Source organism: Chaetura pelagica, unplaced genomic scaffold (assembly GCF_000747805.2).
Source record: "Chaetura pelagica isolate M959 unplaced genomic scaffold, ChaPel_1.0 scaffold205, whole genome shotgun sequence".
NCBI classification, from domain to species: Eukaryota; Metazoa; Chordata; class Aves; order Apodiformes; family Apodidae; genus Chaetura; species Chaetura pelagica.
The window spans coordinates 769,165-792,742 of NW_009953318.1; the positions used below are offsets into that span (position 1 = coordinate 769,165).

The window sequence follows — 23,578 nt, forward strand, 5'->3', positions numbered from 1 at the left end:
AAAAAAATCCAGGGAAAATACATAGGTGGCTTTCTGTAAGAATACAGGGAGACCATTTCTAATGGAAGACACTTCCTGTCCTGTCCATGGCATAGTGTAACCTGATCAATGAATGTGTTCATTTATTAAATTTAGCATAATAGCTTGTGAGCAAAATGGTAAATCTGGAAGTTATACATCATTACATTTACAAACTGAAAATTAGGTGAAGATGCAGTGGGGCTCTAGTCTTTCTCACCTACCCCCTCATCATTTATGGAGGACCAGAGAGTTTGTGATTCTGTTGTAATAGGACTCCATGTAGGGATGTAACACAAACAAATGCTTGTACATTGCTCTGTGGAGTGTATAACCTACACAGGAAAAGCCACCAAACACTAAAGGCAGAACTAATTATATACCAGCATTTTTAATGCTGTTTAAATGAAGCAATAAAAAAACATCAGTGTAAGGGAAACCTTAAACTTTAACTAATCTTGCTATTTTTCCACCATTTCTGGTACAACAATGCTAATTTAAGAAGACTGATTAGAAAACAGAGACTTCCTGTTCATTACTGTTACGCAGGACACCAAAGTGTCTATGTATTTGTAAACAGGTGTTTAGTTTACAGAGCCCTGAGGAATGATCTGGGAGATAAGACTATCTGGGAGATAAACAGCTAGGACTTTAACTAAGTGAATAAAGAGAAAATTAAGTTATACTTAATGTTGTCTAGTGTCCCAGTTCTAAGGAAATAATGCTTCCAGAGAAGTTGATACCAAGACTACAGTTAACTTTAATAAAAGCAAAACTTAGCCCCCAAAGTAGCTTAAATTATTTCTTAAGAAGTAACTCAAAGCTGCTACCTCATGTATAGGGCCCTGGCACTTGTTACTTCACAACATAGCAAGGAGCAACCTGTTGAAGTTGGTCCTGCTTTGAGTTGGTTTGACTAGAGACAATCCAGTCTTAAAGATCTATGTGATCTAGTGATGTGTCAGATGCAAAGAGGACAAGCAGGTGGGAGAAGAGCAAAATTATTTATTTTCTTTGATGATTGTAATGGAAGAACCTGGGGAGGCTTCATAGGGAGTGGAAGGGAAGGCAGATGTGAGACAGTAGAGGATCTCTCTGAAGTTGAAGTAACTCTGAAATAAGTTACATAGAATGTACACCAAGAAATTGTTGTGAGTGGAATTGGTATTTACTCAAAAAGTTGCAATATCACTTAAGAGTGAAAGAGCTGAATTCCTTGTACAGAGGTTGCAGGAGGCCCCATACTCGGAGAAGGAGAAAGGTGACATGAAATAACAAGCACTGGGTGATAAACACCCATCTCAGAATATGTACTACTTCCTTTCCTTCTACAATCATAATCTGTTTTTTTCTGCCCCAAAATATTTATTTTGCCCTGGACTTTTATGGGCCAGTGAAATTCTACACCTGCACATCTGAGAGACCTTGAGCCACTCTCAGGTATTAATAGAGGAAAGAGTTCTGAAGCAGGTTGGAATTCTGTGTTGAGTTCCTGATGTTCAAGCTCTATTGCTCTGACCACGCTTGTCATGCTGCATGCAAAACAAATAAATAAATATTCATTGTGTTAACTTTAAAACCAAAATAAAACATCCACCTCCCCCAAACTAAAATATACAGGCTAAATCAAGTCTCTTCACTAGTAAACTAAAAAGCTCTCAAGGACATCTCTGAAAGGCTTCCATAAGTTAGTGCTTATTTCCATCAGGAAAAAAGGTTAACTTCTTGAAAACATACTATTTGTATTATAAGAACTACTCATTAGTAGCACAAATGAACCTGCAAACTATTTTATTTCCACAGGCAAAAATTAGGAGTAAATTCCTTGCACAATTTTGTAAATTAAGAATAAAAAAGCAAGGTAAGCTACCTACTTTCTTCCTTCCCTGTGATAGTTTTGTTGGTTTTTTTTTTATCTGTAAGCTGCTAGCTCAAACTTGTTTTCTCATTTCTATGAATGTCATTTGTCAAGGTAGGCTCCATTCTCAGTGGTTTATAACATAAATGGGACATCAGTAGAGATAGGGAGATGGAAAGGAGTAAAAGGAGTAAGTAAAGGGGAAAAAAAAAGCAAAATGTGTTTTAACGAAAATTACATAAGCAAGACAATTTGAGTGGAGTAGAAAAGAAAAGCAGGTAAGGGCAGGAAAGGAAAAGGTGGGCAAGTAAACAATGTAATGAGAATATGTAATGAGACTTCTAGGTTCAGGACAATTTATCAGTCATATCTGTCTAGAGAATCAGCAACATCAATAGCAATAACTCATAAAAATTTTTTCTTAGTTAATCTTGTTTACTTAATTATTTTCAGGAGTTCTCAAGGCTGCAGTGAAACCATGCTTTCTGACAGCTGGTAAGTGTTACATGAACTAGAAGGGGGGGTAGTTTTGCAGTACTGCTGCAAGTAAATGTAGCAAAACTATGGGATGGTGCCAAATATAAAGACTCTTAATAAATTCACATTGCTGTTCCAGTGGTTGGGATTGACACTATTGTCAATATGATAAAATACTTCTAGCAGTGCTGAAAGACAGTGTTATTTTTGCATTGTGATTTTCCCATCTTTGACCTTACTTAAAAGCACAGGAGTCATAATGGTTGAGAGGATTTTGCCATTGGGTATCTTCTGAGTAAAGGTCATAGCGTATAATCAAAAGATTTTTAATACAATGGTGGGCAATACAGGAATTATAGAGATTTACAAATAAATGGATTTTCTTAGGGCTCAGTCCCTTAAAACCGTGGAGTATGGCAATAAAGTTAACAGAAGTGTGTTACACAGATTCACTGACTGATGAGGGAAAATGCTGATATAAATCACTATTTTACCATCATCCTCGGCAGATCTGTGCCAAAAAGACACGATGGTAGAGCACTATCTTACCTTTTACAAATATTTAACAAGTCAAATTGTCTGGGAAGAGAAGCCAAATTAAACATTACCTAACTACAATGGTTTAGAGCTGGTCACAGATGTCCTAGAAGAGAACATGATGAGATGCTTCATGGCCATAAAGCAAATGTGTTGCTCTTGATAGTAAAAGCAAACCTGGAAGCAGTTCAAACTGCAGGTTTTACACAAGTTATGTGAAATGCAGCATTTCTAGAATACTATTAGAAGAGAGACTATTTTAATGAAGAGTTACACTCCAGAGGTCTCAGGTATCAATGAATTTAACAAGCCAGAAGTAAGTCCAAAAGAAGGAACTGTAAATACAAAATAAACAATGGGCCTGCTAACTCAGTAGTCATGTATATCACCTTGCTTGCACTCTTCAGATTTTGAGAGCTTGTCTTTTTTTTTTATTTTTATATGGGACAAGAGGATTACCTGACAAACTTGTTTCTGCATTCTCCTTACATGTTACCTTAAACAAAAGAATGCTGATTCCACCAATAAAATTACTGTCCTTCAGTGGCATTGAAAATCAAGAAAAATCAAAATGAGAGACAGAAGAGATAGTGGAACTCAAAGACTGATAATATTCAGTGTTGTCTACTTGTCCTGGAGGGTTGTTTGTAGAATTAGAATGAAAACTCTTACGTCTACAAAAAGAGTTTTGTCAGAGGTGTTGAATCCACTCCCATTGTGTTTTTCTCTGTTTCCATAGAAAAAAAACAAACCCTGCATATAAGAATAAATTCTTATTACTAGTGTTATTTTACTTTAAAAGTTAATATAATTTTTTACCGTTACCCTTTAACTAGGGTTAATATAAGTAGTTAATCTTTGGTCTTTTTTTCTTTTCTTTTTTTTTTTTTTTTTTTTTTTTTTTTTTTTTTTTTTTTTTTTTTTTTTTTTTTTTTTTTACAAATTGTATTTTTCTAGGTGGTGTTAATGTGTAATTTACTCAGACTAAGTGTCAGGGGGGAGATGACTCTTTACTCCAGAGAAATATGTGCCTTATAGTGTGAATTCTGCATTTTTAAGGTCAATCAGTGCTTTTCATTCCGTGAGATGAATTCTGTACAACAGGAAACCAAGAGAATGTGTTTGAAATTAGCAATTTCATGTCAATGATAATTTGAGAGGGGGCAATACTGCAGCAGATTGCTGGTGAACATTCACAGGCATTGGTTATTGTTTTCAGGAATATAGGCAGAAAGTGAAAATTCTAATGAATTCTTACATAAGTACATAGCATTGCCAAAATTTGAATCCAAGGGGCTAAATAAAGTGATCTTTTAAAAGAACAAGGGTTTGAGGTAAACTCACGCAGTTTATAAACTGAAGAGTGACAAGGACTTAATTGCTGTCAAAATTGCAAGGACTATGCCACTCATTTCAATCCAAGCATCATGTATTTTTATTTAACATCTACATAAATGATTAAGAGAATATGATTCAGTACTTAATGAATTAAAGGGAAATTTTCATTTTGGTAGACCAGTGTTATGGTCTGAAATTGAGACTAGAATAGTTTCTGTAAAGGAATTAAGAATAATTACTTTTTTATAATGGTGCAGTAGCACTGGGCATTTTCTAGATCTGCCCCGTGAGTGTGTTTACTTGTCTTTTTGTATAATAACTTAATGGCATGTATACAAACAAAACTGCATCTGTCTTCATACCTGTCATACCAACAGCATATTCCATACATGAGCCATCTGACTGTAGAAGAAATTTCAGTAGCAGAACAGAGCACAAGTATTCACAGGTGGCATTTCGTGTGTTTCTAAGAGTTATGGCATATAATATGAGAATATGATACAAAAAGACAAGATGGATCTGAATTAATACAAGAGAGGACAGAGGAAAAGCAAAGGCTGAAGAGAGAAGTCTGCCTGAATGAGAAACACTCATCATGCTAGATCTTATCAGATGTTTCGTCTCTGAAATGTCCAGGAAGATCGAGTGAAAATGAAAAAAACAAATATTTCAGGACAGAATTCTACTTTTCAAGAGATGAAAAAGTAAAAGGAAAATACACTTATACGATGTAGAGCAAATATCTTCCAGTCTCTTGCTAGAAAATACATGCATTTACAAATTTTTTTACCTACACCCTGTAAAACCACAACACACAGTTGGAAGCACAACATAGATCCCAGATTGAGGGGAGAGAGAAGCTGAAGAAGCAGCTGACCTGAACCGTCACCAGTACTCCTGGATTACTTCATGCTCAGTTGAGTTGCTAAGATAACCAGTCTTTCACGGGTTGAGTCCAGAAGGTTTCCAAGAACCGAGTTAATTAGTGAAATATCCTAACATTAACTAACTCCCCTACCAAGAAATGGGCTCTTCCATTTTCCTCACATGATTATCTAGGCACTTTCACTTTTCCATATATAGGAGCAGCTCAGGGACTGACAGATCAGCCTAGGTAGGGATACGGACTTCAGGCACATGCATAGTCCTTGCATGTGTACACAGATGCAAGCACATGCAGATTTCACACACTGAAATTCAAGTTAGTGTAAGAAGTAATAAGTGAAGACAGCAAGAGTCCTGCTGATAAGGAACATTCTCCTTTAAGAGAAGGTACTAAAGGTAGAATTTTTCTACCACTATAATAATCCATCAGGAAAAGCATCACAATCATGAATGGACCAGTGGATGGTTTATGTGATTTTACGCTGGATGATGAAGGAGCTTTCATGTTCACATCAGAGTCGGTGGGAGAAGGACATCCAGGTAAGAACCCAGCTCTGGCAAATATGTTAAAAGAATAATATTTTAATTTAAAATGTTTTAAAAGCCTAAAGATTTCATCTGCTATTAATCTTATTATAGAAGTAATTTGTAACAGAATGCTTTTACTTTTATTTCTGTTGGACCTCGTTTATATAGACTATAGAACCGTTATAAGTAGGGTCCTTCCAACAGTTTACATGCCTTTGCAGGGTGTGTGTTACACTGAGTAGGGCAAGGGGGTTTCTGGTTGCTGCTTCTTCCTTTTCATCTGAATTCCTTTCAGTATTACTGTGGAGACACTACATCTCTGATAGACTCAAGTTTCACATATGTATAAGAATGCATAGCTTGCTTCTCAAGTTCCATCTTAATGGGCCCTGAGAAACTGCCCTGCATATATGCTATGCTCTGAAACTGTTACCCATGACAGGAGTATCTCTAAGCAGGCTATTTTAAAGCCTTTGAAAATCAATGGTCCCAGCAGCTGTACATGGCAAAGTTGCTGATTTTCCACATACCGCCCCCCAACCCCCATTCCATCACCTGATGCAATATATGGAATTGCTTAAGCAAACAGTGGACAGTTAATCACTAAACTTTATGTATGTTCATCTGCCATAAACATGTACTTTAGGTCAACTGCAAGTTTTCCCCCAAATGAAGCCAGGGGACAGTAGACTGATGTCCTGAAAAGTATATTTATTTTATAAGCCAATTTTGCTAGAAATGTCCTGTACCTTTTGCTATAATGAGGCTTTTTAAGGCCTGTATTTGTGTTACGTGAGTAAATCATAAAGGGGTGCAATTACATAGCAGAGAGTAAAAAGGTCAGCAGTGAGAATTTTATGATTTTAATTCTGATACTCCTCTATAATATTAACTTATTACTGCAGTTCAAATCCATGGCTGATGCAATTGATTATATCTCTGTCAATGTCAAGGCAGCTACCTCAAGTTAAGCCAGTTGGGGTTCTTTCTGATGTAACAATCCAAAAATGACAACCACATTCAGTACTTGGGACGTAGGTTCCATCTCAGATTTATATATGATTACATCCAGCATCTGTGCCACAATATAGTTTCATAGGAAAAATATTCGACAGTATGGTAATTTAAAAATTGTGATGGTATTTCCAAAGATAATAGGTCAAAATTTATGCTAGTCTAATAATTATTTTTAGTATCCACAGGATAATAATAGGTAAGTCTATAGACAGCAAGAGTTCAGCTGAGTCCCCAGGCTTAGCTTTGCCCCTTAGTTTTCCCTCCTTTACCTGTTCCCTTGTTGTCTTGTTTCTTGCTTTAGAATATGGCCTGTTTTTTAGTTCTTAATCACATTCCCTTCTTTCTGAAAATTCTATTGGCCCTCCATAGGCCTTTTCTTAAGTCCCATGAACATGATTTTCCTGCTGCTCTGAAATACTAAGCACACCTTTGAGAAACAATGCTACCACTTGAAGGAGTGGACAGCTGAAATTTATGTTTTCAAGACTCTGGTGCTTATAATTTCTTAAACAGTCTAGGTCTTAATGTAGGGTACTGAAAACCCAAATTCCTATGACAAAGGTAAGATACAGATTTTCCAGAGCCAGGGACAGGTTGACAGTAAGTAACTCTTTGTGGTCCTGCAAACTCTTGTTCCTGAACACAGCCCAGCGATAGGTCTTAATTGTCTCAGCACTAGCTGAGTTTAGCTCTAGTTCCTAAAAACAAGTTGATAACCCGAACATCCTGGCCAACCCCCTTCTCCTTGTCTGTGGTTTTACGTGAGAGATACAGACATGCCATTATGCCTTTATCACCCAGGAAAATCAGATTATTTCTGAAAATGTAGTTGGACTTCTGACGTTATCAGTAGCACTAGAATTTTATTGTGAGTTTTTACTTCCTCTGTTTGATACCAAGTGGATAATTGGTGTGTTCTTGATTATTTCTCTTCTGTGTGCAATACTATAATTTTGCTAGAGGGTATTACGTGAAGTAAAGATCCTGAACCAGATCTTTGGTGGAAATTTGAATTGCCCTGATAATATTAGCTGAAGTTTGAATGCTTTAATGGACACCTCTTTCTTAACAAACAAATCAGAAGAAATTACATGCTTTTCTATTTGGGTATACAGAGAACTGCCTTATAGTTGTGCAGTGCCTAAGTGTGTATCACTTAGAAGCCCAAATTCTGTAGAAGCAAGTAATAGCTGTGAATAATTAACATACAGGTATTACCTATGCTCTCCAAAGACTTTATAGAAGACTGTTTAAACTATCTTCTGAGTCCAAATTCTTCAAAATCACTTTGGTATAAAATTTGGGACTGCCTTCCAGAAGGTCTTTAATCCTGGCAATTAGTGGAGTAAATTCCAAACTCTCTTAAGACTTACATGTGACCTTCTTCATTTCAGTATACTAAAAGTACATAGACTAGTTGCATGGGGAGAAAAAAATATTTTTTATTTACATAGTTGTTTTTTAACATTGCTCCATTTTGCTTTGTCCAGTAGCGTCTGCCCATAATGCACAATGGTTTCACTGTGCTGTGAAAGGCATTGTGTGTTTCTCTGACCCAAAATATCTCACAGGTGCCAAACAACTTAGGTTTACTTCCTTCCTCTGTCTGCGGTAACTTCAGGTGGAAGTGACTGCAAACAGTGTAATTCAGTTTTACAGTAAGTAACCAGGACTCTCTTAAAAATATATAAAACATCTGCTAAAAGCACACTCAGATTTTCAACCATATTAAAAATAAGTGTTGATCTTCTGGATACTCACAGAAAAATAAAAAAAAGAAAAAAACAACAGAAAATGCAGCTCTTTCCAGTAAGTTGATGCTTGCATTATCTATATTTATCAATATCTAAGATTGTATATACTTAACAATATACAGTAAACAGTATTGAACAAAGAGAACAGATGTGCTAGATACTTAAGCACTGTAGCGTTAATAGTGCAATCCCCCTACATTTATCAATTAGCACTCCTCAAGAGTCTTTTAAATAGGCTAAGTATACATAAAAGTACTGAATTTTATTTTGAGGATCATGGGTTATTAAGAAAATCAGCCTTACCTTTTGAAATATTCCAAGTTTATTATATTTACCACACCATCAAAGCCAGAAGTGTAGTTGTACCTGTTTGTTGTGCTTCAAAGGGCAGAGACTTTTTAAATTAAATTTTCAGTTGTTAGTGCTGTTCATAGATTTTTATTTTGTGTGTGTGTGTGGTGAATCCATGAAACTGAATTCCTGGGGAGATCCTGAGAATTTGCAGATGTCCTGGCTTGCATTTGGCTCTTAAATAATCTAGATTAATGTAACAAACTTATGTCCAGCTATCTGGAAAACTGTGCAGCTCCTTCTAATTATTGGAGATTACTTTTGTTGTTGAATGCCTCCTTCATTATTTGACAGCTGGGCATTTGAGTAGGGTTTATCATCAGCTCCCAAAGACCCATTAATTTATTTTATAGTTGGCAAGAGCTATTTTACAGCTGATTGGCAACTCTGCCATAAGGCTGGGTCTGTGGGATGACTGGATTTCATTAAAAGAATCAATGGTTATCTAATACTCAGCCTAGACAGCCCTTTTGCAATATTTATCCTATTGGAGAGTAATTCACTACATGAAGTTATGCATTTAAAATATAATTAATATAATTTTTAAATAAATGTAGGTAACAATGAAGGGTGCACAAAGCCTGCTAAGCATTGCTAAAAAAGGAATGCCTCATTTTGTTCTACTAATAGATATGCCTTTAATTTAATGCATTAATAAGCCAGTCATCCAGCTAGCTTTCTTTTTCCAGTCTTGATATATTTGTATGTGGATCTAGTTGCACTAGAACTGCTGGTTGTTGCACCAACAATCAGATATGACATGCATTTTTAAACTTATTTGGATTTGAAAGAACAAGGAATCCTGAATACCTCTAGATGAATAGTTTCAATGGCTGAAACCCTTTTAAGATTTTCTTTTTTGAATCCTTATCTGTCTCTCTTTAATTTCCAGCTATCAACTGTAGTTATATTATTATCCATCAGACAAAACTTTTCTCACAGCATATTATTTTAGGTTCTTAAAGACTGTGATCTCAATGCTTCTAACGGCTTCCTCTGGTAGGTTGCCTTTCATAGAATGGTTTGAGTTGGAAGGGACCTTAAAGATCATATGGTTCCAACATTCCTGCATGGGGAATTTGCTCAAAGCCCCGTCCAACCTGGCCTTGAACACTTCTAGAGAGGGGGCATGCCCAACTTCTCTGGAAAACCTGTTCCAGTGTCTCACCACCTTGATTGTACAAAATGTATTCCTAGTATCTAATCTAAATCTGCCCTTTTTCTGTTTACAACTGTTACCCCTCATCCTATCACTTAGTGCCCTTGTAAAAAGTCCCTCTCCAGCCTTCCTGTAGGCCCCTTCAGGCACTGGAAGACTGCTCCTTCAGCCTTTTGAACTAGATTGAGCTTGATTGACTGCATCCTGTAAGAAAGACTTTTCTGATTTTTGGGCATTCTTCTCAGTCTGTCCTAAAGCTTCGCACAGCTTCTTAATGTCATCTTTGGAATGCCACCACCAAAATCTAGTATTTCTGCAGCAGTCTCAATGCTATTGAATGAATAGAATTTAATTTCTATAGGTGATTGCTAATCTATCACAATCTTTTCAGAGTAACAGTTTTGTAAGACAAACTCTCCTCTCCTGTTAATGTGGACTATGCTTTTTGTTTATGAATATTCACTGTTATTTCTCTGAGAGGAAGCATAAGACCTGCTTTTCTATCTACAGGTATCCATGAACTACTGTAGATACTAACCATACAGTTCATGAAAAAAAAACACAAAACCAAAACAAACCAAACCAAAACCATGAAGATATCCTCTTACATCTTCACTTTCTGATTTCACTGCATACTGTGGGTAATTCTCCCTTGAGACATTTCATGAAAGTTTTAGTTCATAAATTAGTTTGAACCACAGCATGCAAAACCAGGAAGGTTCCACAAGGAGAAATAAAGGTGAATTAGTCATATGGATTATTGTACTATTCTTGAATGTTTTGTACAATAATATACCTGTATGTGCAGGGAACTTAGACAAACATGGGACACTGGCATCTAAGGCAGGTGAGACATGCTTCATGTGGAGCAAGGAAAGGGATGAAGGTTGTTCCTGGCATTGAAACTCTGTGTGGCAAAAAAAACCCCAAAAAACCAGAAAGCAGTTCCAGTCACTGGGAGTTTACTGTAAGGCATTGGAACTGCACTAAGAAGGTCATCATATCCCAGTTGCTCCAGTGTCCCACCCAGGTAATAAAAAATTGCATATTTTCATAAATATTTTCTGTTTTATGCTTGGAAATATGGCTATATTTCCATATAAAAATGGAAACTTTGAAGAGAGCAAGCAGAGATGCATTTCAATAAAATCCAGTCTTGCTAAACAAGTTTCATTTTTACTTCTAACAAAATTGCAAGAATGGTGTCCAATCCCGGTTTAGTAATAATTGTCTCAAATATAGTAATCCTAAAAAATATTTCTTTCAAGGCTGAAGGTTCCAGTGCAGCCTGCATCTATTAATTGTCTTTTATGTTTGTTCTTTTTTGTGTTGAAGTGGTTAATATGGGAGATGAGTGTAAAATCACATTAGTTCTCTCGTCTTTGATATTTCCTTCTTAGCTAAATATGCATCTTCCTCATGAAAATAAATGAGACATTGTTTTGACTTGAGGTTGAATATATTAAAAGTCTCTAATTACATACATAACAAAACATTGCTTTCCAACAGACTGTGTTGCAAATGGCAAGGCAGGAGATAAATTTATTTTGCTAGACAGCATGTTATGGCAACATCTAAAGATAGTATGCAATGCTAGACATTCTTTAAGAACAATAAAATTGAAATGTATCAAAAAAATTACTGGCTTCATGTGGAAGGTATTGTTATGGGTGCTGCCCTTTTGTGTTCATTAGATTAGCTACATTGCTGTGGGGGTCTATTACAGACCTCCTGATCAGGACGAAGGAGTTGATGAGGCTTTCTACAGGCAGCTGAAAGCAGCCTTGCAACTACAGGCCTTAGTTCTCATGGGAGATTTTAACTAATGCAGGGCCAACTTTGGCCTCTTCAGTCAATTATTAAGAGAAGTCCCATGGGACAGGGTACTAGATGGTAAAGGGGCTCAAGATAGTTGGTCAACATTCAAGGAGCACTTCTTGCAAGCTCAGGATCAGAGCATCCCAATGGAGAGGAAACCAAGTAAGGGAGCCAGGAGACCCACATGGTTAAAAAAGGAACCGCTGGGCAAACACAAGTGGAAAAAGAGAATCTATGGATCATGGAAGGAGGGGTTGGCCACTTGGGAGGAATATAGGACTGCCGTCAGAGGATCTAGGGAGGCAATAAAGAAAGCTGAGGCCTCCTTGGAACTAAACCTTGCTAGTGAGGTCAAAGACAACAGAAAGGGCTTCTTCAAATACGTTGCAGACAGAACTAATACTGGAGGCAATATCAGCTCACTGCTAAATGAGGTGGGTGCCTTGGTGACGGAGGATAGAAAGAAGGCAGAGGTACTGAATGCCTTCTTTGCCTCTGTCTTTACTGCTACAGACTCTCCCCAGGAACCCCAGATCCCTAAAGGCCCAGAAGAAGTCAGGATGAAGGAGGAGTTCGCTTTGGTGGATGATGATTGGGTTAGGGATCAGTTAAGCAATCTGGACATGCAGTGCATGCTGTATTGGTTTGTGTTTTTAGAGAAGAGGAAAGCTGGAAGTTAAACCTCTTAGCTTTTCTGGTAATTCTACGTGTAACATACTTGTTTCACATTTAAGTGCAGAAGACTACAGGTAAAGTTGTAATCAGCTTTAGTTTACATCAGTAAAAAATTCCCCATTTTATCTACTGGCTTTGTTTGCAGGACATTTCAGATGTCTTTCTACGTAGATAGCTTAAATACTCTAGTCAGTAGCAATAAAAGAATTCCTTGCTGAAACACTAGCCTATTCAAAGAGATACAAACAGTCCAGGTTTTGTATTGAGTGCTATGGTTTTGAATCACAATTTTGATGTATTGCAGATAAAATCTGTGATCAAATCAGTGATGCTGTACTAGATGCCCATCTGAAGCAGGACCCAAACGCCAAGGTTGCTTGTGGTAAGTTGTTTGCTGCTTTGTCTTAAGTCATCACCCAGTCATTGTTTTTTTCTTGTGATGTTTGCAAAGAGCTTGGTGTTATCATTTGCTAACTCATTTTACTCTCAAAAAATTATGTAAGAATTACTTTTTAAGTGAAGGAGAAATGAGAAAAAACAGTAAGTAAGACTAAAGCCAAAGCAGGCTGTAGAAGTGCAGGATAGTTAATTTTGTGCATGGACTGAATTTTCCTGGGAGAAACAGATTGGCTTCATTACAGTGGATTTTTGAAAGAATTTTGGAATATTTAATAAAGTACTAATTGTTAACTCCAAGTCCCCGTAATTGCTTGTTTTTTGAAATATCTTCAGAAAGAAAAGCACCCTGAACCTTCAGGATATTATCCCAGTTTGTGTGTTATGTAACTAAACCCCATCTTCAGATTCTTCCTCCGTAGACTAGGGGCAAATTTTCAAAATAGTTGATCACTGATTGAGTTTTAGTTAGCCTCAGTATGTATCTTAGAGTGATTAAGTGGATTTAGAAATCACAGCTTAGTGCTACATTTTCCCAAAATCTGTGCATATCACTGAATCTTGCTTAGTATTGTGACTTTTCCGTTCGTAAGCTGGACTTATTAGTCTTTTCCTTACTTTCAGACATACTGTGGATATGGCAAGAATTTGTTTAAGAATAAGCTAATAGTGCTAAAATTACCAATAGAAGGGACTTACAATGTATATACCCAGTAGATATCTCAACATCACTGTCATTACAAACTTAGTTATTTGTCTTAGTGGACTTGGTTCTTCTGTATTTATAATCCTGTTTTTATATCTCTCCTCAGAGACAGTATGTAAGACAGGAATGGTGTTGCTCTGTGGGGAGATCACATCTCGTGCTATTGTGGATTATCAACGAGTTGTCCGAGATGCAATCAGACATATTGGCTATGATGATTCAGCTAAAGGTTGGTGGAAAAACACATGAAATCCTTGAAGAGCAAGCAATAGGCAACAGCAAAACAGGTCTGTCACCACCTCCATATTTGGGCTTTAGCACACCTGATAAACACTGAATATCCTTTGTGAAAGCTGCTTATATGGTGCTACGTGATACACTTTCTGGTTTTATCCTAGTAAGTAGAAAAAACATTGTGTATTAGTTAAAACTAAAAGGGAGTAGGCAGAATATACTTTGACCTGTGGTATTAGGCCACAATAGCTAACTGAGTCACAAAATCTGCCAGACCACAAAGCCTGCAAGAACTCGAATCTTGGATATTAATTTGGCAGGCTGATTGGTGCATCTTGGTGAGAAAGAGATAGAAGAAGAAACCTAGTTTGTTTCATTGCATTGCTATATATTTGTACTGTGGTAGCATCTAGAATTCTCAGATGTCCAGCAGGTTCTCACTGTGCAAGGTGGTCTGTCAACAACTCCTATGCTGAGGTGTGTGCAGTCCAGATATGTTTTGTGTAATGTACAAATGATATATAAGACAAAATGCTTTCTATACTAGAGACATTTTACCTTCTGATTTGCTACGTATCTGTTTATACATTACAAATATTCCAAGTCCACTGTTCCAGGGAAGTATATCTTTTAAGAGCTTTTTGTTTAGAAGTTTTTCCTTTTAGTCCTTTAATTGCTATTGAATTTACAGGAAGATTATGGTGGGAGAATATTACACCAGCACATCTGCAGGTTATCTCCTCTATCATGTAACAGCAATACTTCAGAAAGTGCTGGCAGATCTAGTAGGTCATAAATATTTTTTTATCCTAACTGCCAGAAATTATAAGGGGAGATGCAGTGACCCAGTAAAAGCCAATTTCTATGCAGAAGTAAAACAAAAAGCTAAATCAAACAATTGCACACAGAAATATAATTTTCTTCTCTACATAGCCTACTTAAAAGAGGGTGACAAGCATGCTTGAAATAGCTTATATGCATATGGACATGTATATATGTTGTATTGGCTGAACATGAGTTTGGTCAGCAGATGCCAGTAGCTACAGTTCTAGGAAAGGCTGGATTTGGAGAGAAGAAAGTTACTATTAATGCATTAGGAAGAGGTGGAGAATTTTTGCCACAATCTTGTGTAAGTCAAGTTTTTTAAAAAACTTTCCTTTTGGTCTTTGAAAGTAATGTAAAGTAAATTTCCATTTCCAGATTTTCTATGAGACTTGAATCTTTTTTTTTTTTTTTTCTGTTTGTGGCTCTTACACAAACTCCCACAAGACATTTAGATGCAGGCACTGCTTTACATGTATTACAAGTACTGCATCAGAAAGCAGAGCCTTCAGTTGCCAAAAAAAGTCAGCTCCTAGGTATTTACATAGAGGGTTTTAATAATATTTATTTGGGAGAGGCTGGTTGTTTACTTTTTTTACTAGTTTTCTGCAGTGAATAATTCATAATCTGAATTGGCTTGGCACAGGGTGCCAATGCAAGAGAAAACAAGTGGCAACAAGCAATAAAGGCAACATTATATGCCCCACCTGCTCCCTAAAAAAGGTTTTAAGTATTGCATTGACAAAAAAAAAAATAAAAATCTAAAAATTGCAGTTAGGTTGTGAGTTCTGAATGTGGTATTCTTCAGAATGAAAATTTGGTCATATGGTTCCATATTACTTTCCTTGATTGTGACAGAAAGAGCTCATTTTCCATTAATCTTTTTTTCCAAATAGGCTTTGACTACAAGACTTGTAACGTTTTAGTGGCACTGGAACAGCAGTCACCTGATATTGCCCAAGGTGTTCACCTACACAGGGATGAAGAGGATGTTGGTGCTGGAGATCAGGTACACGTAACGTCTCATCTAAAACATCAAAGCTGTTTGAGTGGAAAGTTCACTGCATCTCATGGCTGTATTTTCTAAATCAAAACCTTGTGAATATTTCCACAATTCCACCTTGGGCAAGTCCAAAATAAAAAACATACTTCTATTAAAACAGTTGGAAATTCTTTGAGGGCAGACTTTTGCCTAGTGTTTGTTGTTTTTTGCTTATATATTTAATTTTTTTTGAGTAGCTTTATATTCATTAGACCATTCATCTTGCAGCCAGACATGTCTTGTAAGATGGAATAAACAAAAGATATTTTTGCTTTCACAGAAGTCTAGAGATTTTGCACAGCAAAATATTAGGTGATGTTTCAACTGTCTGTAGCACTAGTACAATGATGGCAAATATGCCAGATTACTTTTAATTCTCACTTATTTCCCAGAGGCAGCTACTGTAATAGGTCTTCCACATAATTAAAGCTATTCAAGCTGCATTTCTGTGAGCTAAATAACATATGTAGATCATTATGGTATGTTCCCAAGAGAAAAATGCTAACATAAAAACTCCATCATCTGAATGATGCCAGTATAAGTGAGTTTAACATTTGCAGTAATTATCATTAGTAGTAATATCTAGTTCAGAACAATACTGTTGAGAACCATAAATGGACATATCAGAGTCCAGGAGCCAAGCTAATATCGTTCAAAAAACCCTTGAGGACTAAGTTAAAATGCTTTTATGCTGTCATGGGGACACAATACTACATCAGATGAAAAGATATCTGACTTTCGGTGGCATTTATATGGCTTCCCTTCCCATTGTATCTAAGTACCTTCCTGTTTGCTTTTTTTCTTTGTTTGTTTTTTTTTTTTAAATCACAACATACACTGGATAAGGAGAAAGAAAATGCTGCAAACCCTATGTAACAAATGATAATCTGATGCAGGGAACATGGCTGAATAACAGTAGAAGCTGTGACTAGAAGCATGTGGCACTGTAAACCTGAGGCAGGTGCCCTAACTTCACGGAGTATTCACATCCCATTCTTCTGAAATACCAGATGTGACCTGGACTTAAACACACTTAAGTGCATCTGTATTATTACATAAAAGCCTCTACAACCTGTTCAGGCTAATCAGAGCACCTTCCCTATGACAGAATAGTCCTGAAATGGACTATTCAACAGATCCAACAGACTTTTTTTTTCTGTGTAAGAACCTGATTTTTTTTTTTTTTTCATAGTAACTTCTCCATTTTTGTCTAGATTTCCAGCTCTCCATGCAAACCTTTAGGCTTTCACTGTAAATTGTAGGAACACAGTTTATTTCCCATTAAACTGTAACATGTTGGAGCCTGATCTTAATTTAGGTTTCTTGCACTGTAATGTAAAACAGTAGAAAGTAAACCTGAGGGTACTTCTTACTCTTGTTTCAGATGGAATATTGTTGCCTTTGGCTGTGGTGCTTTTAACACTGATTGAAGTGTCTCTTCTCCTGTAGGGCTTGATGTTTGGTTATGCAACAGATGAGACAGAAGAATGTATGCCTCTAACAATTATTCTTGCTCATAAACTGAATGCCAGGTTAGCAGAGATGAGACGTAGTGGAGAACTTCCTTGGCTGAGGCCTGACTCAAAGACACAGGTAAATACTGCTATGGGTAGTCCAGATAGTTGAAAACTAACACTTTTTTTCTCCAGAAATCTCTCTCTCTTTTTTTTTTTTTTTTTTTAAGACAGCCATCCATTGATGATGTTCAGAGTATCAGAATTCCTACTACATAATCTACAAGTAGCAGATAAAGAATTTCTACTGCTTAGGATATTGTCTCCTTTGCTATTGGAAAATGGTGGTAGGAGCACTTAACCACAGACCAGTGAAGAAACATTTAGCCCTTCAAACCTTAGTGATCTGTGCTTGTTCAAAAAGTGACAAGAGATCCAAGGATTTACTTGCATTTAGGGATTTGGGCTGGCCTTTTCGAATATGCACCGAGAAGGTGAATTTCTGAGGCTTGGTAGTTTGGGAAATCCCAAACGAAAGACACATTTTGGACAAAATCATAGAAAATTAGATTGTCCATATTAGGTTTTGGTAGTTGGGGCTTTTCTTTTTCTTTTTTTTCCCCTCAGGACTCCAAAAACAAAGAATGAAAAAATGGGCTTAATTTCTCATACCTTGGCAACAATGTGAGCAGTGTTCATGATCACATCAGCATTGATATTTTGCTACAATTTTTCTCTTGAAATAGCAGAGCATGAGGTTTGATGTAGACCAGTAATACATTTTATAACAACTTTGTTTTTTTCTTCCTGCTTGTCCCTGCTCTATTCAGGTTACAGTTCAGTATACCCAGAAGAACGGAGCAGTCATCCCAGTGCGTGTTCACACCATCGTGATATCTGTGCAGCACGACGAAACCGTTTCACTGGAGAACATGCGCAGAGCCCTGAAAGATCGTGTGATTCGAGCTGTTGTCCCTGCAAAGTACTTGGATGACAATACTGTTTATCACCTTCAACCTAGTGGACGTTTTGTTATTGGAGGACCTCAGGTTTGTGGTGTATTATTTTGGTGCTTTTATCAGCTTGGCTTTGTCATGGGGTGTGTAACTTAAAAGAAATGCTCAGCTTTTTGCCATGTCGTTCCTAAGGAGCGAAAAGCAAGCTGTCTAGTGGAAGTTTTAACTGCAGTTGTATGTGGAAGAAGCACCCAGGGTTTCACGTGCTGTATTCTAAAGTAACCTTTGAGGGCACAGTTGTATCATACATGTACTGCAGCTAGGCAGGCAAGTTGAGCTGAATTTTACATTGTGTTTGGAATGCACAGCCCACCTCTGGGTTTCCAATACCTGAAAGGGGCCTATAGGAAGGCTGGGGAAGACCTGTTCACAAGACCATGTAATGATAGGACAGTGGTTAGTGGTTTCAATGCTTGATGAGGCTCTGAGGAATCTGTTCTACTGTGAGATGTCCCTGCTTATTGTACAGGGGTTGGACTAGATGACCTTTATGGGCCAACTCAAGACATTTTATGATTTTACGATTCCTTAAACCTCGAGTCCAGCACTGAGTGAGAGACACAATCCTTTTCTCACAGAAAGCACACCTCACAGAGAGATGGACAAGAGAAGATTCACTTCTCTTACAGTGAACCTAGTTTTCAGATCTGCATGGCTTGCACTGTTCTAGCTGACAGCCATGACAGCTGAAGGTGTTAATCTGTTCTGAAAATCAGCCCCCGAGAAGCTTCTCCCAGTGAGAAAATAAGTGTTGCTTTTGCTTTATATGGGCAATGCAGGAACTGGGATTTAGAATCTGCACTCACAGAGGTCAGGCAGAACTTTGACGCTATAGGATCAGGACCTTTGATTTAGTTTTTCAAAACAAATTCATCATTCCCAATGTTTTAGTCTTCAGTGCCCTTCAGAATTACCACAGCAAAATTTCAAATTTCCTGAAATTAGGCCAATTTTTACAAAAAGTCCATATAGATGATGTTTTTCCTTTGCTGTTAAAATGCATTCATTTACTGGAATTTTCCAGAATTATTTCTAGGGTGCTCAGTCTTTTTTACATTACTACTATGGAACAGGTAGGAAGGTGTTGAGATTAATAATTATAATGATTATACAGATAATTTATTTTTGTGTAGTTGAATTGGTTGTAAAGTCACTGTAATTTTGTGTATCACTGACATCCTAGACTATGGAAAAATGTAGAGGCAAACCTGAGCTGTAACTTACAGCAAATGAACCAATGCAACAATCATAGCTACATGCAAAAAGAAGGCTAAACGTATGCAAATTTTCAGGTGTGCACTGAACTGCACCCATTAAAATATGTAGTAGAATTATATTTGGTAAGCCAACCAGAACTATTTTTTTTACTCTTGTGGTGAAACAGTGTTGCTTCTGTTTGCAGGGACAAACACAGGCATGTTGCAGCGTATGTTTGCAACTTTTTAAGTCTGGGATAAGTTTACTTAGTACGGGTCAATCAGCCTGTATGTCCGTGGCCTTACAACTGCTGTCATCACTTGTGCAATTTGCAATAGCATTGCAGCAACCAGAAAATAACTATTTCTTTCTCTGTCTTTTATATGTTGAACTTTGATCTCTTTTCATAAAAATATTACTAAGTTTTATTGTTAATGAAGCCAGCTATGGAAGGCTGTCTTAATCTGCAGCTCACTTCATATAAGGAAGATGTATTTCACTTGGGATTTTCACATGGTACCTTCAAATCTGGCTATGCCAAAATTAGTAATTTTGCTGCTATTGCCCATTTTGCAACAATACCCTCTGATACTGTGAAGACATTACAGCTTGTCACAAAAGTGACTTTCACATGCTTTACCAATGCATTTGTGCTCTTCAGCACCTTTAAAACCAGACATGTCTTTTTCCCTTCACCTGTCCATTTCTCTTCCTCTCACTCAGTTCTGCACTCAAGTCATGATGGCACATCAGGTGTTCTCACTACAACTGTCTGTGTCAGAAGAATTGAAGGTTTGAATCCAGCAGAGGAACCCCAAGAGGACAGGATCCTTTAGACAAGCCCAGCTATCTGCAATTCAGATTTATGTCTTTCTGCTTTCTTAGCAGAATGGAACAAACAGTGCCAAAGGTTTTCTTCTGTGTATATGCACAGTCTTTCTCAGAAAAACTTTGGCTCTCCACTTGTGTTTGCTTTGCAAACATTCCAGCAGTTGAATTTTACTGACACGATATTCTATAGACAAAGAATTTCCAACCTGCCTGCACAGGTGGAGACTTAAATTCAAATTTGACAATGTTTCCATTCACACCAGAAAGCTTAAGTATTTAGTAAATCAAGTGACAGACAATTAGTCAGGTACTGATCAGCTAACTAAGATCAAATTAAAATATTAAGTGCTTGTGTGGAATCATCAGGATCACTGTGTAGGCAGCTAGAAGGTGATCTGTGCTCCCTTATTTAATATTTTAGAATATTCATCTACACGTATCTGTAATCTTTCATTCTCAAGTAGCTATAATGGCCTACTGCTCCATACCTGTTGTGTTTAGTTCAAATTAGACTATCAATATTTTCGAGTTGAAAAATGTGGGTTTTGTACATACTTGTATGACAGTCTCTGTAATGATACCGCACTGGAAGTATGGGGTGCCAGCCTCAATGTAATGATGTGTAAGGTAGCACTGGCATACCTTCTGATGATAAATAAGAAAAGCCATAAAATATTTAATATTCACACAACTATCAGCATTTGACCAAATTACATGAAAGCCGTTTTGGTTTGGTTTTTTTTTTAACAGTGTACAATATCTCAGTGGTTCCTATACGCCACATAGTTTGTTAGCAATATTCTGTATTGAGTTAGGATGTGGTAGATATAGGTAACTTTTTAAACCAAAGTTCCTATATTGTCTGGAATACGAAGTGGGATTGTTTATAGTCTGGAGAATAGGAGGTTCCTATACGCCACATAGTTTGTTAGCAATATTCTGTATTGAGTTAGGATGTGGTAGATATAGGTAACTTTTTAAACCAAAGTTCCTATATTGTCTGGAATACGAAGTGGGATTGTTTATAGTCTGGAGAATAGGAGGCTGAGGGGAGACTTCATTGCTTTCTACAACTACTTGAAAGGAGGTTGTAGTGAGGTGGGTCTTGGCTTCTTTTCCCAAGTGAATAATGATAGCTCTAGAGAAGATGGCCTGAAGTTGCACCAAGGAAGGTTTATACTAGATATTAGGAAGAATTTTTTTACTGAAAGAGTGGTCAGGCACTGGAAAAAGCTGCAGGACGCATAGCCTTGTTTGAGAGTTATATTAAAATGGATTGTAAAATGGATTAATTCTTTTGCTGACTCAGGGTGATGCTGGTGTTACTGGTCGGAAGATCATTGTGGATACCTATGGTGGCTGGGGAGCCCATGGAGGTGGTGCCTTTTCTGGCAAGGACTATACAAAGGTGGACCGATCAGCTGCGTATGCAGCCCGCTGGGTGGCCAAGTCTCTTGTGAAAGCAGGGCTCTGTCGCCGTGTTCTGGTTCAGGTATGGTTTGCTATGAGTGTTACTTTCCTCAAACAGATTTTTCCTTTTTAACTTCACCTTGAATAGACATGATATGAGAGACTATAATAGAAGCAGTCTTGATGATGGCTTGGGTTGAAGAAAGGAGGAACATGATCTGTTTGGTTCAAGACCACTGTAAGATCCCTAGTAGCCTATCAGCTCCTTGAGGCTGAACTTTTCATTTAGCTTTCATTATATTGGCTGGTTTTCTGGACACTTACTGAGCCTTCAACCCTCTGACACACACATGGAAATGAGCATGGGGTGACTGGATAATGGGGAAGAAAGTTATCCAGATACATTGGTATTTCCAGTTTCCTCTTTTTTCCTACAAATACAGATTGCACAAATGTGGGAGATGAAGGAGAGGCCTTAGTTTTCCTAAGGTGACTCATGAACGAGTGCTTTCTTCTGTTTCTTACTGTTTATTTGCTACTGTGGGTTTTTTTTGCTATAGGTTTCTTATGCCATTGGGGTAGCTCATCCATTGTCCATTTCACTATTCACTTACGGAACTTCCCAAAAAACAGAGAAAGAACTGCTGGACATTGTTCACAAAAACTTTGATCTTCGGCCTGGTGTCATTGTCAGGTATATAAAAACGAAAATATCTTGATGATCACATCCTAGACATTCTTGCAAAAACATTAGGTCTTACAATGTTAGGAGTTAGTCTCTTGAACTGGTGTGGGATTATTCTGTGCAGTACAAAAGAGACTTTCATTCTTTCAGTCTTCACAGTTGATACTTTTAATGAATCTACCAGTGTGCCATATCTTTTAAGACAACAGATGTAGTTTTCAAGTTTCATATGAAGCATATACTTTCAGCATTAGGCTTTATACAGTATGTGGAATTCAAATAAAATAAAAGAACTTTTGTATTCCAAGAATTTTAAGTTACTTTGCTATGAAAAAAAAGTGCTTTGTTTTACAAGAGGAATTGGAGTTTATTTAAGCTTTTCTATTAAAATTAATAAAACTTAATAATGACTTCTCCTGTAGCCCTAAATTACTTCAGATTTAAGTTTTGTTGTCACTTTTATGGTTCTCCATTGGACATGTTTACTGATATGCTTGCATCTTCAGAATATGCTTGCTCAACTAAGGGTGTTAAATTGGATATCAGCATCAAGATTTTAATGGTATTTATCATCAGGTTATCTTAATGTGAAAAAAATTCTCTTCTTTTTGTTATACACACAGGGATTTGGACCTAAAAAAGCCTATTTACCAGAAGACTGCATGTTATGGTCACTTTGGAAGAAACGAATTCTCATGGGAGGTGCCTAAGAAACTTGTGTTTTGACACTAGCAGTCATGCTTTAAAAACAGGAAATAAGTCCATTAGTGATGAGGATGCTTCCAAAAATCAAATTTGACAGCTTTGTATTCAACAAAAGGAATTCTAGATTTTTAAAGGAAAAGCAAGAAAAGGATATTTTCATCTAAATTGATTATTTTATCCCTCAGTGTCTTTCATTATCTAAGATGTAAAGGACAGAGTCTGTTTTTTAATCAGCATAAGACAACAAAATACAGTTTACGTTTTATTGCTGCTCTGTTGGTTCTTTTGATAAAGGCAAAGTATGATTCAGACACACAAATTAATAGCTGAACCTCAGCCCTTTCATGGGCAAAGATGAAGACAACTTTCTCAATTCTGACTAAGGATCAGCAGATCTCTTGCTTCTAATTAGACAAGAGGAAATTCTGGGGTCCAATTTCCATACTGGAGTTAGTATTGCATACAGCTGGGGGTTGCTTTTTTGGGAGAAGGCTGAATGTCACCTAACTGCCTGTCAGCCTCTTTTGTAGATGATGTTAACATATACGTAATATTTAAATCACCTTCACTGGGTATGTGCTGTTACTGTAGCGTTTCAATTACTTATGTATTTGAAACAGAAGAGTTCTATAAAACAATCATAGAATAAAAATCTTTTTCCTACC

General features: G+C 37.0%; 1 protein-coding gene across 1 annotated transcript; it reads left to right on the plus strand.

Annotated features, from left to right (window-relative positions):
• Positions 1-5,338: 5,338 nt before the first annotated feature.
• MAT1A (methionine adenosyltransferase I, alpha) lies at positions 5,339-23,578 on the plus strand. Its single transcript, XM_009998114.1, has 9 exons — positions 5,339-5,653; positions 12,720-12,797; positions 13,624-13,746; positions 15,470-15,582; positions 17,065-17,208; positions 17,900-18,118; positions 21,423-21,605; positions 22,084-22,217; positions 22,832-23,578. The coding sequence occupies exons 1-9, from the start codon at positions 5,560-5,562 to the stop codon at positions 22,932-22,934; spliced, it is 1,191 nt and encodes a 396-aa protein (XP_009996416.1). The 5' UTR covers positions 5,339-5,559; the 3' UTR covers positions 22,935-23,578.

What these genes read in the sequence shown, in the direction of transcription:
- MAT1A (XM_009998114.1), top strand. Translation starts at nt 5,560, where the DNA reads ATGAATGGACCAGTGGATGGTTTATGTGATTTTACGCTGGATGATGAA. An exon ending in GGCCTGACTCAAAGACACAG is followed by an intron (nt 17,209 to 17,899) that starts GTAAATACTGCT and finishes TGCTCTATTCAG; the next exon opens with GTTACAGTTCAGTATACCCA. An exon ending in CGGCCTGGTGTCATTGTCAG is followed by an intron (nt 22,218 to 22,831) that starts GTATATAAAAAC and finishes TTATACACACAG; the next exon opens with GGATTTGGACCTAAAAAAGC.